This window comes from Schistocerca cancellata, chromosome 2 (genome assembly GCF_023864275.1).
Source record: "Schistocerca cancellata isolate TAMUIC-IGC-003103 chromosome 2, iqSchCanc2.1, whole genome shotgun sequence".
Classification (NCBI taxonomy): domain Eukaryota; kingdom Metazoa; phylum Arthropoda; class Insecta; order Orthoptera; family Acrididae; genus Schistocerca; species Schistocerca cancellata.
The window spans coordinates 56,542,094-56,558,059 of NC_064627.1; the positions used below are offsets into that span (position 1 = coordinate 56,542,094).

Here is a 15,966-nt window from a genome sequence, read left to right on the forward strand (position 1 = left end):
CAAGTATGTAGATATATAAGAGAACTCAAACGGCCCCTCCCCTACAGCCTAGGTCTTCGTGGCAAACGAATCTGCTCCAGTCCGGAATCCCTGAACCATTACACCAACAACCTGAAAACAGCTTTTGCATCCCACAACTACCCTCCCGGCCTGGTACAGAAGCAAATAACCAGAGCCACTTCCTCACCCCCTCAAACCCAGAACCTCCCACAGAAGAACCCCAAAAGTGTCCCACTTGTGACAGGATACTTTCCGGGACTGGATCAGACTCTGAATGTGGCTCTCCAGCAGGGATACAACTTCCTCAAATCCTGCCCTGAAATGAGATCCATCCTTCATGAAATCCTCCCCACTCCACCAAGAGTGTCTTTCCACCGTCCACCTAACCTTCGTAACCTCTTAGTTCATCCCTATGAAATCCCCAAACCACCTTCCCTACCCTCTGGCTCCTACCCTTGTAACCGCCCCCAGTGTAAAACCTGTCCCATGCACCCTCCCACCACCACTTACTCCAGTCCTGTAACCCGGAAGGTGTACTCGATCAAAGGCAGAGCCACGTGTGAAAGCACCCACGTGATTTACCAACTGACCTGCCTACACTGTGACGCATTCTATGTGGGAATGACCAGCAACAAACTGTCCATTCACATGAATGGACACAGGCAGACAGTGTTTGTTGGTAATGAGGATCACCCTGTGGCTAAACATGCCTTGGTGCATGGCCAGCACATCTTGGCACAGTGTTACGCCATCCGGGTTATCTGGATACTTCCCACTAACACCAACCTATCCGAACTCCGGAGATGGGAACTTGCCCTTCAATATATCCTCTCTTCCCGTTATCCACCAGGCCTCAATCTCCGCTAATTTCAAGTTGCCGCCACTCATACCTCACCTGTCATTCAACAACATCTTTGCCTCTGCACTTCCGCTTCGACTGACATCTCTGCCCAAACACTTTGCCTTTTAAAATGTCTGCTTGTGTCTGTATATGTGTGGATGGATATGTGTGTGTGTGTGCGAGTGTATACTCGTCCTTTTTTCCCCCTAAGGTAAGTCTTTCCGCTCCCGGGTTTGGAATGACGCCTTACCCTCTCCCTTAAAACCCACATCCTTTCGTCTTTCCCTCTCCTTCCCTCTTTCTTGACGAAGCAGCCATTGATTGCGAAAGCTAGAATTTTGTGTGTATGTTTGTGTTTGTTTGTGTGTCTATCAACCTGCCAGCGCTTTCTTTTGGTAAGTCACATCATCTTTGTTTTTAGATATATTTTTCCCACGTGGAATGTTTCCCTCTATTATATTCATATATAAGAGAACTGTATGTTACGTATAAATAATGAGGTGCTGGTAGTGCAAGACACTTCCAAGAGGATGGAGGTTCATGTTCATACTGGTTTTCTTAAATCACTTCAGGCAAAAGCCAAGATGGTTCCTTCACAACATTACAGCCAAACAAGTGTTCCTGCCTCATTATACACATGTGTACACTTATATGTCTGTCCATCTGACATATGTTTTCGCCAGCATTCAGCTGAGAAATCCTACATCATTCTAAAATGATCATTGCATGAACAATTACTAAACTAAATAATTCATATACAGGATGTTGGCACACACCTTAACGTTGGAGAGGAGCACCTCACTGCGGCAGCCAGCATAGCAAGGTGAATAGTACATGACACCATCTGCACCACACACTGGGTCAAACTGGGCAGCACTGCAGCCACACTGGGCATTGCAAGAACTATCCAACCCCAATGCTGTCACAGGACTGCTGCTGCTGGGGAAGCACATATCATTTTATTTTGAGAACATTAGATGCAATGTTCATTCATTTAATTGCTTACAGTGAATAAAAAATTATTTGTATGGATGTTTTCAGACTCCTAAAAACAAGTTTAATATTATTATTTATGAATAAAACAAAAAATTATGGTACACACAATTGCTAATATTACATACTTGTCTTCCAAAATTTTATAAATTGTGCTTCTTAAACAGGATATGTCTTTTATTAAATTGTGTTCGTACATTGAGTATATCACTAATTTCTTTTGGCAGAATCCACTTGTGGATAACGTGGGACATTGATTTTAAATTTCTCTTTTAAGGTTAGAGGTAAACACTGATGAGACTGGTTCCATATCCAGAAGCCTTTGTTATAAATCATTTAGAGCAATGCACCCTTATAACACTTCTTGCTACTATTCTGATTACTCTTTTCCACAGAAAAAAGTTTTTTATTAGTTCAAGAATTTTTAATATTTAGTGGGAAATGCTTCCTAATGTTCTGCCAAATTATATTTATTTGGTCGTAAACTGGCTTTTGGCTTCTTAGGCCATCTTGTGGTGACACCTAAATGTTGCAAATACAGACAAAATAATGATGTTAGTATTTTATGCATTCTGAATATGGGTTTGCAGTATTGTGTGAAGGATCATGCATTATTATTTAAATAGCCTCTTGTGCAGTACCAAAAATAGTTGTTTTAAGTAGCAAATGGTGGAATCCCAAAACATTACTCTATATGTTGCAAGACACTGAAAATAGCCAAAGTATGTCATCTAAGCAATTTTTTTCTTTATTGCTTATCATTGTGCAGACTTAATAACATTGGGGATAGGCTACAACCCTTTCCAATAACCTCCTCAGCTACCACCTCTCTTCCCTGTATTTCCACAATTACAACTTGTATCCAGTTTCTGTACAATTTTTAGGTAATTTTGTGCTCCCTGTATTTATACCCTGATACTTTTGGATTTTCAAATAGTGTGTCCCACCCAATGTTGTCAAAAGCTTTCCCTAAATCTAAAAAGATGATACGGAATTGAACGGTCACCAATGCCTGCATTTCTCTAGAACTCAAACTGATCTGCCCCGTTGGCCGGTGTGGCCGAGCGGTTCTAGGCGCTTCAGTCTGGAACTGCGCAATCACTACGGTGGCAGGTTCGAATCCTGCCTCGAGCATGGATGTGTGATGTCCTTAGGTTAGTTAGGTTTAGGTAGTTCTAAGTTCTAGGGGACTGATGATCTCAGATGTTATGTCCCACAGTGCTCAGAGCCAGTTTTTTTATCTGCCCCGAGGTCACCTTCTACCAGTATTTCTATTTTTCTAAAAATAATTTGTGTTATTTTATAACCATGTCTTATTGAACTGATGGTCCAGTATGTAGTAACCACAACCAACAGCGGGAATGCCTTGGGCTGTGGATCGGAGCCACCAGGTGGGGAAGCCGCCAGCGGTGGAGCACGCACCACCGGGTAAACACAGGACGAGTCGGACGACAGACCAACGACAACTGACAACAACCGACCACGACCGACTATGAGTGACACAACAAGGAAGAGATAAACAACGGAGGCTTGTGGAAACCACAACACCAAACACTAAATGTAAATCCACTCGGAACCAGAGCCAGGCAAATGTCAACAACAAGCAACGACCAGAACGCAGTACCGCCGAGATAGAAACGAATTCCAGAGCTAGTACCAGACTGGCTGGACTAGGGCAGAGCAGGTCCCTATATACGAAACCGGAGGGAGCGGCTATTGGCCGCTGTCTGCACGTGGCTTAGCGGTGGCACCCTCACTGCGCGAGAGCCGCTGCACGAGAGCCGCTGCACGGAATAGCCGCCGCGGAGGCGGAGCCCTCTATGGGCTGACCACGTCCATTTGTTCTGCCGCATGTTCGACTTCCACGGCTGAGGGTACTAGACAGTAGGACTCACACATGTGAGCACTTACTGTCTCTGATATTGGGATTATTGCATTCTTCTTGAAGTCGGAGAGTATTTCACCTGTCTTGATATATCTTGCATACCAGGTGGAATAGCCTTGTTATGGTTGGTCCTCACAAAGATCTTGATAATTCTAAGTAATGCCATCTATTCCAGGTACTCTCTTTTCTTTTTTCATTATATTTTCTTCAAGTTTCTATCCCTTGTATATTCCTCCTACTTATTCCTTCCATCTTCCTGTCCTCTCACGAAAGGAGTCTTTATCTTTTCTGTATGCAGCATTCATCTTCCCCATAGTTATGCATGCTTCTACGACTTTTCACTTCACCTCTAACCATTCCCACTTTGCCATTTTGCTCTTTCTGTTTATCACAATTTTTAGACATCTGTATTTTCTTTTTACTGCTTAATTTGCTGCAAAGTTATCTTTTCTCTTTTTGTCAAAAAATCCATTGTCTTGTGTCTTTTCTAAGAAAAAAGGCAATGAAATGATCATGTGGCATTGATGGTAAGGAGGCCCCACCTGGGGAAGTTTGACCACCAAGGCAGAAGTCTTTTCAGTTGACACCACACTGGGCGACTTTCATGTCTATAATGATGAAATGATGATGAGGACAACATAACACCCAGTTGCCAAGCAGAGAAAACTTCTGACCCAGCTGGGAATCAAACCCTGAGCCCATTGCATGGCAGTCAGATGCACTGATCACTCAGCTAAGTGGGCAAACCTCTTTTCTAAAGTTTGCTACTGAACCTTTTGCCTCATTGTTGCACTACTGCCTTCACTTTTTCATCACCCAAAGCTACTCACTCTAATTCTGTTGAATTGCTTTCCTCTGTGTCAGCCAACAGTAGCATTATGCTCCCTTTGAAACTTTCTGCAACTTGTGATTCTTTCAACTCATCCAGGTCCCATCTTCTTAATTTCTTTACCTTTCTACAATTTCTTCAGTTCTAATTTGCATTCTATAGCCAACACATTGTGGTCAGGATCCACATATGCCCATGGGAATGCTTTACAGTTTAAACTTTGTTTTCAAAATTTCTGCCTATGATTACATAATCTACCTTAAATTTTCCAGTTTCCCCAAGTCTCTTTCATTTATACAACCATCAACAGTAACTCTTAAATCAAGTATTAACAATGTTTAAATTGTGTTCTGTTCAGATTTCACCAGGTGGGTTCCCTTTCATTCCATTCCTCAGTCCACATTCTATTAATGTTTTCTCTTTTCTTCCTTTCAATGCTGTTCAATTCCAAGTGTGGGAATGTTGATCCACGATTAAGTGTGAACAATATTGGCAATACACACTTCATTAATTTACCAAAAGGATACATGCAACACATAATGGAGGACATGCTTTTCAGAACATAGCAAGAATACAATGGCAGGAAAAACAGAATACAGTAAAAAAACTCATCAGTAAGAAAAACAAAGGTATTCCACACCATCACTTTCTCCTATGTTTGCCACACAGTCCCCCACCACAACTATAACTGCTCCCCAGCAAAATATTTTACATGTCTAATAAAAATTTTAATTGTACTGGGCAGATTATGTAATTTATATTTTTTAATGAATACATCAGTGAAACTTTTGTGATTTTGAGAAAATATATGTTAATTTACTCATAAGTTAAAATGTTAACATGGATGACGCTGATTCGGCTGTGACATAATGGTGTTGTTGATGGTGCTTGAAAATTATCAAGTTCACAGCAGATGTGGAACTGCAGGGAGCAACTATGATGTTTATGGAGGAGTAAGATGGAAGAGTAAGAAAACAGGAGGATGGTATGAGGTGGAGGATTGTTGAGTAGGATGAACAGAAAGGTGTTTCCTAAATGAATCTAACTATTGGGTAGTGTGAGTTGGTTGAAGCTCTGCTGGAAGAGGTTAAGATATGGAAAGTAAGATATGGATGTAATGGCACAGAAGGGTGCCTGGTTTGGTGATTAGTGGACGGGATATTGGATGCCGGTACTGGATTTTCTGGTTAATGTATTTGGTTCATAGTTGCTTCAAGAAGAGAAGGATTTATGGGAAATGGATGAGCTGGTATAGGATGCAAGTTGTGGTATGAAGGTACGTGTGGAAGATGAGGTGGAGTGCATGTCTTTCAAAGAATTAGTAGGATTTATAGAATAATGATACAAGGATTTAGACTCAAGGTATGGCTTGTTAGTAGTTTTATTTGGCTTTGGGACTTAATGTTGGATTGTGATGTGTGCATTCCATTTTAGTTTGCTGTTCAATGGTTAGTCCTAAATACTTTGCTGTGTTAGTGAGAGAAATGTGTTGGCCACAGATGGAGAGATGGAAATCCAGATGACAAAATCACGAAGTGGTGTGGCCAGAGATGGTGGCTAGACTTTTCTAAGGATTTCTTTAAGTTTCCACACAGTACTGTCACGCAATGAAATGTCCACTGCCAGAGGGACAAAATGCATGGTGATGGGAAGTGCCCTGTGAATGTGTGCTACACAAGTGTCAACTTCCTAGTGGCAAACATGAACAATCTCTTTGTGAGCTCGGTAAGTGGGCAAATATTGTTTGTTCATGTTGTCAACTCTTCACCATCTAACATGTCTAGAACTGGGCACTGCTTCTTCTGATGAGGGAGTGTGTTACATCACTCCACCAGGAGATTCATGAGGCAATGGATGGTGCTTGTGGGCACTCAATGGTGAGGTTATCAGCAAAAATTGCAATGGAGGGAGATGTGGGAGGACTGGAGTGGTGAAGCCAAAGATGATGGCTTGGCTTTTCTGTGGTGTGGCCAAAGATGAAGGCTTGGCCTTCGGTGGATTTTTTTGAAGTTTCCATATATTGCACTCCTTGACCATGTGGTTCTGGTGACATTGGAGGGAGGTATGACAGTGTTGGAGGGTGTGGTGTGCAGTTAGGAAGGCAGTGTTGGCAGCATATATTAGGATGTAAAAGAGGGGGGATAAGAGCCTTGTAGCACACCAGCAGTAGGGTAAAGATGCAGGAGCAGGTGTGGTTTATTTACTTATTTATCCAAGTCCAAAGAACATTAAAATATAATATAATAAAAACAACAATGTAATAGTAATTGCAGCAAATTTTGCACTTTATAATTCCAACATTCAACAAGTAGAATGGCATGGTTATTTGCTGCAAACAAGTCTTCCATGTCACGAGGTTTGTTCGGGTTACTACAGACCAACAAGTGTTCAGAGTCCTGCCTTACGACACATTCACAACATTCATTATCACATATATCCCACTTCTTCAGATTAGTCTTGCACGTTGTCACCCCTGTTCTCAACCCGTTGATTGCAATGTGTGTAGGACGGTGGTGGAGGAATGATGCTCTAATGCGAACATTATTTGTTGCTTGAAGAGCAGTCCAGAATTCCCTACCTAATTGAAAGCTTCTTGGATATCAAGAGAGACAAATATGGTGGAGAATCATTTATTTGGTTGATGGGAGGTAATGTGGGTAGGGTAAAGAAGACTTTTTTTTCCTTTCTTCCCTTTGCCCCCTGTGGGAGGGTTGACGGGGGTTAGGGCTTGGCAGTGGTACAAACAACCCACACTTCAGCCAGTAGTAGTGTCTCTAACTTAGATAATAAAATTTAAAAAAACTAGGAGAGATATGTACCATGAATTTAAAGTTATTTTAAAGGTGATATTAATGGAAGAAAGTAATATAATGCTATCTTCATGAACTATTTGAAACCAGTGATAAAAATGCAGAGAGACAGCACAGTTAAAAGCATTTGAAAAATACCTGAAAAACACTAAACACCTGAAAAACACTGAACATGATGGAAGATACATTGACTATTGAAAACAGAGCACTGTACACTTTCACTAAACCTGGAAAAGGACCTGCTCTGTTATGGCAGATTGTTGATAAAAATAAAGGTGAACCATGGATCTTGAAGTTGGTGGGGAGGCTTGTGTACCTCAATGATACAGATAGCCGTACCGTAAGTGCAACCTCACCGGAGGGGTATCTGTTGAGAGGCCAGACAAACATGTGGTTCCTGAAGAGGGGCAGCAGCCTTTTTAGTAGTTGCAGGGGCAACAGTCTGGATGATTGACTGATCTGGCATTGTAAAACTAAGCAAAATGGCCTTGCGGTTCTGGTACTGCGAACGGCTGAAAGCAAGGGGAAACTACAGCCGTAATTTTTCCCGAGGGCATGCAGCTTTACTGTATGATTAAATGATGATGGCGTCATCTTGGGTAAAATATTCTGGAGGTAAAATAGTCCCCCATTCAGATCTCCGGGCGGGGACTACTCAAGAGGACGTCGTTATCAGAAGAAAGAAAACTGGCGTTCTACGGATCGGAGCGTGGAATGTCAGATCCCTTAATCGGACAGGTACGTTAGAAAATTTAAAAAGGGAAATGGATAGGTTAAAGTTAGATATAGTGGGAATTAGTGAAGTTTGGTGGCAGGAGGAACAAGACTTTTGGTCAGGTGAATACAGGGTTATAAATACAAAATCAAATAGGGGTAATGCAGGAGTAGGTTTAATAATGAATAAAAAAAATAGGAGTACAGGTAAGCTACTAAAAACAGCATAGTGAACGCATTACTGTGGCCAAGATAGACACGAAGCCCATGCCTACTATAGTAGTACAAGTTTATATGCCAACTAGCTCTGCAGATGATGAATAAATTGATGAAATGCATGATGAGATAAAATAAATTATTCAGGTAGTGAAGGGAGACCAAAATTTAATAGTTATGGGTGACTGGAATTCAAGAGTAGGAAAAGGGAGAGAAGGAAACATAGTAGGTGAACATGGATTGGGGCTAAGAAATGAAAGAGGAAGCAGCCTGGTAGAATTTTGTGCAGAGCATAACTTAATCATAGCTAACACTTGGTTTAAGAATCATAAAAGAAGGTTGCATACATGGAAGAACCCTGGAGATACTAAAAAGAATCAGATAGAATATATAATGGTAAGACAGAGATTTAGGAACCAGGTTTTAAATTGTAAGATATTTCCAGGGGCAGATGTGGACTCTAACCACAATCTATTGGTTATGAACTGTAGATTAAAACTGAAGAAACTGCAAAAAGGTGGGAATTTAAGGAGATGGGACCTGGATAAACTGAAAGAACCAGAGGTTGTACAGTGTTTCAGGGAGAGCATAAGGGAACAATTGACAGTAATGGGGAAAACAAATACAGTAGAAGAAGAATGGGAAGCTTTGAGGGATGAAATAGTGAAGGCAGCAGAGGATCAAATAGGTAAAACGATGAGGGCTAGTAGAAACCCTTGGGTAACAGAAGAAATATTGAATTTAATTGATGAAAGGAGAAAATATAAAAATGCAGTTAATGAAGCAGGCAAAGAGGAATACAAACGTCTCAAAAATGATATTGACAGGAAGTGCAAATTGGCTAAGTAGGGATGGCTAGAGGACAAATGTAAGGATGTAGAGGCCTGTCTCACTAGGGGTAAGTTAGATGGTGCCTATAGGAAAATTAAAGAGACCTTTGGAGAAAGGAGAACCACTTGCATGAATATCAAGAGCTTTGATGGAAACCCAGTTCTAAGCAAAGAAGGGAAAACAGAAAGATGGAAGGAGTATATGTACTTACGGACAATATTGTGGAAATGGAAGAGGATGTAGATGAAGATGAAATGGGAGATATGATACTGTGTGAAGAGTTTGACAGAGCACTGAAAGTCCTGAGTTGAAACAAGGCCCCCGGAGTAGACAACATTCCATTAGAACTACTGACAGCTTTAGGAGAGCCAGTCCTGACAAAACTCTACCATCTGGTGAGCAAGATGTATGAGTCAGGCGAAATACCCTCAGACTTCAAGAAGAAGATAATAATTCCAATGCCAAAGAAAGCATGTGTTGACAGATGTGAAAATTACCGAACTATCAGTTCAATAAGTCACAGCTTCAAAATACTAACGTGAATTCTTTACAGACGAATGGAAAATCTGATAGAAGCCGACCTCGGGGAAGATCAGTTTGGATTCCGTAGAAATGTTGGAAAACATGAGGAAATACTGACCCTACAACTTATCTTAGAAGAAAGATTAAGGAAAGGCAAACCTATGTTTATAGCATTTGTAGACTTAGAGAAAGCTTTTGACAATGTTGACTGGAATACTCTCTTTCAAATTCTGAAGGTTGCAGGGGTAAAATACTGGGAGCGAAAGGCTATTTACAATTTGTACAGAAGGCAGATGGCAGTTATAAGAGTCTAGGGGTATGAAAGGGTAGCAGTGGTTGGTAAGGGAGTGAGACAGGGTTGTAGCCTATCCCCGATGTTATTCAATCTGTATATTGAGCAAGCAATAAAGGAAACAAAAGAAAAGTTTGGAGTAGGTATTAAAATCCATGGAGAAGAAATAAAAATATCAACAAAAGCAAAACGAGGAAAACGGAATGTAGTCGAATTAAGTCGGGTGATGCTGAGGGAATTAGATTAGTTTTGCTATTTGGGGAGCAAAATAACTGATGATGGTTGAAGTAGAGAGGATATAAAATATAGACTGGCAATGGCAAGGAAAGAGTTTCTGAAGAAGAAAAATTTGTTAACATCGAGTATAGATTTAAATGTCGGGAAGTCGTTTCTGAAAGTATTTGTATGGAGTGTAGCCATGTATGGAAGTGAAACGTGGATGATAAATAGTTTAGACAAGAAGAGAATAGAAGCTTTTGAAATGTGGCGCTACAGAAGAATGCTGAAGATTAGATGGGTAGATCACATAACTAATGAGGAGGTATTGAATAGAATTGGGGAGAAGAGGAGCTTGTGGCACAACTTGACAAGAAGAAGGGATCGGTTGGTAGGACATGTTCTGAAACATCGAGGGATCACCAATTTAGTATTGGAGGGCAGCATGGAGGGTAAAAATCGTAGAGGGAGAACAAGAGATGAATACACTAAGCAGATTCTGAAGGATGTAGGCTGCAGTAGGTACTGGGAGATGAAGGAGCTTGCACAGGATAGAGTAGCATGGAGAGCTGCATCAAACCAGTCTCAGGGCTGAAGACCACAACAACAACAACATGGAGGGAAACAGGAGAGTGGTGATGATGAGGACTGGTAAGAGATGGTGATGAGATGAGGTGACTGTGGGAGAGGAGAAGAGATTGGCTGCAGGTATTGGGAGTTACAGATTTGATAAGAAAAGGGGATGGGGCCACAGGGAAGGCGAAAAGAGCAGGAGGTGTAGTATGGGATGTGGGAGGAGGATGAGGAGGGAGCCCCTTTGGGGGATGGGGGGAGGGGGGCTGAGATGGATTCAGAGTTAGTAGGATGAGTATGTGTTGGGGTAGATTTTGTGGTCCAGAAGAGGGAGACAGTTGAAATTGTTTTGGGAGAGGACGTGTAGGTTGTGTGCAGGTGGAGGGCTGGTATGACTTGTAGGTAGAGATGCGATGCGTAGGTAGAGATGCAGCACACTAGGACTGGAAATGAGAGGGGAGTACATTAGGACTGCTGGAGTCAAGTTGACAGATGGTATAGGTTATTGGGAGGTGTTCGGTATGAGTGAGGTGAATAATGGAGGTGCTTTTTTTTCCTTTATTTTCTTTCTGTGCCCCATCTGGGGCAAGCTGGCAGCAGCATATTCACTGCTCTTCAGCCAAAAGACATTAATTATACTATAGAGGACATTTAAAATAACATAAGGAGAAAATATGTTGCACGTAGATATAAAAAGGGGGAACATTATGTAAGAGAACAGACAAAAAGGGGGCGACTGTAAAATGGAGGTAAAAAGCGTAAAAGAGTAGCACACACAAAAACAAACACACACACTGAGACAATTAAAAGAACACAAGGCGAAGTATGGCCAGAGCATAAAAGTGTCTATGTACAGTGTAGCACATGACAGTAACGTTATGTACAAGTCCAGCACACAACTAAAATCACAGCACTTGACATCACGGGAGAACAGCACCAAACACAGCACTGACGTAGTACACTGATGACGATGAGCAAACTGAAAGGATCTGTCAGGGGCATATTGACAAGGAGAAAGGAAGAAGGGAGGGAGAAGGGGGCGAGATGGGAGGGGCGCACACCGGAGATGGCTGGGGAGGGAAGGGCGTAGGAGGGAAACAGTCGAGGAGGGGGGTGCAGGGGCTCAGGAGGGGAAGGAGGAGTATCCGTCTGGGAGAAGGAGGCGAGAGGAAAAGGGGGGCCCTGGGGAGGGGGTGAAGTTCAACATCCAGGAGGGAGACATGCTGGAAATTGCCCCGATGATATAAAGAAGTTTTTTTTCCCTTTATTGTATTTCAATTCCCCATTAGGGGACGCTGGCAGCAGCATATGCTTCTTCTGAAAGACATTCTTCTGCCGAAAGACATTAATTATACAACAGAAGACTATTAAAATTACAAAGGAGAAAATATGGCGTACATAAATATAAAAATAGAGAACGTAATGGAAGCGAACAGACAAAAAGGGGGCAGTTGTAAAATGGAGATAAAAACCTTAAAAAAGTATTGCACACAAAAAACCACACGCTGGGACAGTTAAAATAACACAAGGCGAAGTATGGCTGGAGCATAAAAGTAGCGATGGACGGCGTAGCACATAACGATCACTGACAGTAACACTATGTACAAGTCCAGCACTCAATTAAGATCACCGCTCTGGACGCACAGGAGAACAGCACCCAACACAACACTGACATAGTACACTGATATCGATGAGCAAACACTGGATCTGCCAGGGGCATTGAGATGAGGGGAAGGGAAGAAGGAAAGAAGGAGGGGTCGAGAGGGGGGAGGGGAATGGGCGGGGGCACTTCAAAGAGGGCTGGGGAGGGAAGGATGTGGGAGGGACACAGTGGAGAAGGGGGTGCAGGGACTCAGGGGTGGGGGAAGGAGGAAAAATCTGCTATGGGAGGAGGGAGAGGAAAAGGGGGACCCTGGGGAGGGGAGGGAACAAGGCCATGTTACAGAGGAGGGGAAGGCGCTGGAAATTGCCATGATGAAGGAGATGGAGGGAGTGAACGTGGAGAGAGGGAGGGGTACAGTGATAGAGGCAGGGCAAAAGGCGGGGGATGGAGAGGAAGGAGGAAACCAGGGGGTGGGGGGGGATCAAGCCTGCGGAAAGTGTAAAGGATGCGGAGATGTTGGAGGAAAAGGAGGCCATACAGGGGTCGTGTGGGGGATGGAGGGCTGATACGGAAGGCATTCAAAGATTTGGAGGGGCTTGTAAAACTGGGGGGCAGAGATCCAGGCAATGCTGGCATAACAGGGGATAGGACGTATGAGGGATTTGTAGGTGTGGAGGATGGTGGAAGCATGCAACTCCATCTCCGGCCAGACAGGAGTTTCAGGAGGTGGAAATGGTCTTTCTACTGGAGGTGAGGGGCCCAGGCGAAGTGAGGTGACGGTCGAGAGTGGGGTCAAGGTATCTCAGGGTGGGGGTGAGCTGGATGGGACGATCATATATGGAGAGGTAGAAATCGTGGAGACGGAAGGAGCGGATGGTGCAGGCTATGATGATTGCCTGGGTTTCAGAGGGGTTGAGATGAAGGGACCACTGGTTACACTAAGTGGTGAATTGGTCGAGGTGGGTTTGGAAGGAGCGTTGGAACCATTAAAGGGTAGGATAGGGAGCCAGGAAGGCGGTGTCATCAGCATATCGGAGAATATTCGAGGTTTTTTTTCCTTTATTGTGATTTTTATCACCTTACACAAGGCGGGCTGTCAGCAGCTGAGTACGCCGCTCTTCTGCCTTGAGTCTTACAATAAGTAATACATAGAGGGGGCACAGAGAAAACAAACAAAACGGCGGGAAAAACAAGGGAGACACTAAAAAGCAAAAAACATGGAGCCGTTCACGCTGGACGAGAAAACATCACTGACACTAGTTGACACGGCGCACATGACATGGATGATGGCGACGGTACACGTGAACAGTGGCGGCGTGACGGCGAACAAACACTAAACACAAACGAAGGCACACACGAGACACTGATGGCGATGACCTCCGGCGCGCGAATGTTCACTGTGCGTGTGCGAGTCAATATTTGAGGTGATCATCGATGTAATAGTCGAGTGGAAAGCCACATTAGGTGCTGAGAATGGATAGGTGGGTTGCAAGGTGCTGCTAGATTCGTTGTGTGAGGATGCTTTCAAGCCTTTTGCTGGAGACTTACATGTGACTGATAGGTTATTAAGCAGCGGAAGTTAGTACCATCTTTGCATACACCTTGCACATTCTTTCTGATGGTAGTAGTACAGGCAGCATACTTTTTTTTTTTGTGGTGGTGCTGAAGTCTGATGAACTTCGTTGATTTTTACTTCTGTAGGGAATGGAAGGGGTAAAAATTTTCTCTTTATTTATTTATTTATTCTTCTTTCAGCTTTCGTTTGGGCACACAGAAGGGTCCTTTAACTCGCTGCTTTTGGTGTGTATTTGAAAACACGTGTGGAGAAGTGCTAAAGGACGATATGTCCTTAAATTATGGAGAAGTACGTAGGGATATCATTTACGGAGGCTCAAATACTATCGCCTTCGGTACTTTATATTTGTGGTTGCTTAAGGGTTCTACCGTACCTACTGTGGTGAGTTGTGGTGTACTGTCACGTATCACGTCCAACTTCCGAAATAAGGTTCGTGCCTTCTCCTTGACCTTGTCTGAGAGGTAAGATTCGCTTAAGGCTCGATGAATGTCATGATTTCGGATCCACCATTGGTCTCCTGTGATCCATCGTAGGCATCTGCTTTGTACAACCTGTAACTTCTTGTAGTTAGTGGCACACGTAGTACCCCAAGAGGTCGATCCATACAAAATAGATGGTTCGACTGTGGCATGGTACAACTGGAGTTTCGTGCGTTGGCTGAGGTATGAGCTCTTCAGAAATGGCAGGAGAGCTCCCAGCATTTTGAGGCCAGATGTCTTCTTCTCCATAATGTGATGACTATACAACAGTTTGGCGTCCAGATGCACTCCCAGGTATTTTACAGTTGTTGCCCAGGGGAGTGGCTGGTCTGATATCCGTAGGCGTTCATTGACGATGGGTCTCCGACGTGTGAAGACAATGACTTTGGTTTTCTCTGCGTTGACCGTTATTTTGTTCATGTGGGTCCAGTGGTCCACTAAATCTAGTTGGCGCTGCATCCGTGTGACGAGGTGGTCCATTCTGGTGCCTGCAGTCAGGAGCGCTGTGTCGTCGGCATAGAAACTGGCAGTAACATGTGGCACCGTCGGGAGGTCGTTAATATATAAATTAAACAGCAGTGGAGAGATGAACGATCCTTGTGGAAGTCCTTCAAGGACAGGCCGTGTTGTTGAATTCTTGTCATCAATGCGAACATATAATCTGCGATCCTGAAGAAAATTGTCGAGAAGTTTTAAATAGCAGTCTGGTAGGGGAGTGGTACGTACAGCATACAGTGTACAGTTTCAGCGGAGCGTGGTTCACAACTTCGCCACTTGGCGGCGCTCCAGGTCGCCAGATACCTCTGAGCCCCGCGCGAAATGAGCGCCTGCTGGACGCCAGCCGAGGAATTTAATAAACGCCCGACGTCGCGACACGAACCGCCGTAAAGATAGGAGGGGAGCTCCGGGGCGCTGATAGCGGATGCGTCGTCTTACCAGCAGCGAGCCGTCCAGTCTCGGCCTTGCTGGTGTAGTATGCGACGGCCGTGACTGCGCGAGCGTTTTATGGCCTTCGGGGACGAGTGGTCGGCGGAACCGCATTGAATGCTACGCGCGCAGGTCAGGGGAAATGGTATGCGCGCGCAGAACTCAGCTACTGACGGCGTAATTACGCTCTAAAGCTCATTCGCGTTATTTCTGTGATTTTAAGTCCGAAGGCTGTCTTGTGGCAGCTCTCTACGCTATTCAAACCACGCAAGCTTCTTCATCTCTGTGCGACTACTGTTAGCTACATCTATTTAAACATGCTTATTGTTTGACACTTGGTCTCCCTCTCCAATTTTTACTCTCACACTTCCCTACGTAACCAAAATGACGGAACAGCCTCAGAATGGTCCCTATCAATCCACCCCTTCAGTTAGAAAAGATGTGTCATAAATTTCTTTTTTCTCCAATTTCAATCAGTACTTCGTTGTTTGCTATCCAACATATTCGTGCAATTTTCAGCATTCTCGCGAAGCAGAACATTTTAAAAGCATTTATTATCTTCTTGTCTGAACAGTTTATCGTCGTCGTTTATCTTCCGTACACAGCTACACTCCAGATCCTTAGAAAAGACTTAAATTTCCATTCTATTTCAACAAATT

At 43.5% G+C, this 15,966-nt stretch overlaps 1 protein-coding gene across 3 annotated transcripts in view; it reads right to left on the reverse strand.

Annotated features, from left to right (window-relative positions):
• Window positions 1–15,966, reverse strand: part of LOC126161329 (solute carrier organic anion transporter family member 4A1) — a 1,079,633-nt gene that overhangs the window by 22,098 nt on the left and 1,041,569 nt on the right. For 2 of the 3 annotated variants that reach the window (XM_049917085.1, XM_049917086.1), the window contains one exon: window positions 1,618–1,780. In XM_049917085.1, the coding sequence (XP_049773042.1) occupies window positions 1,618–1,780 (163 nt within the window). The remainder of the gene's footprint in view (window positions 1–1,617; window positions 1,781–15,966) is intronic. The other variant, XM_049917087.1, reaches the window with a different exon arrangement.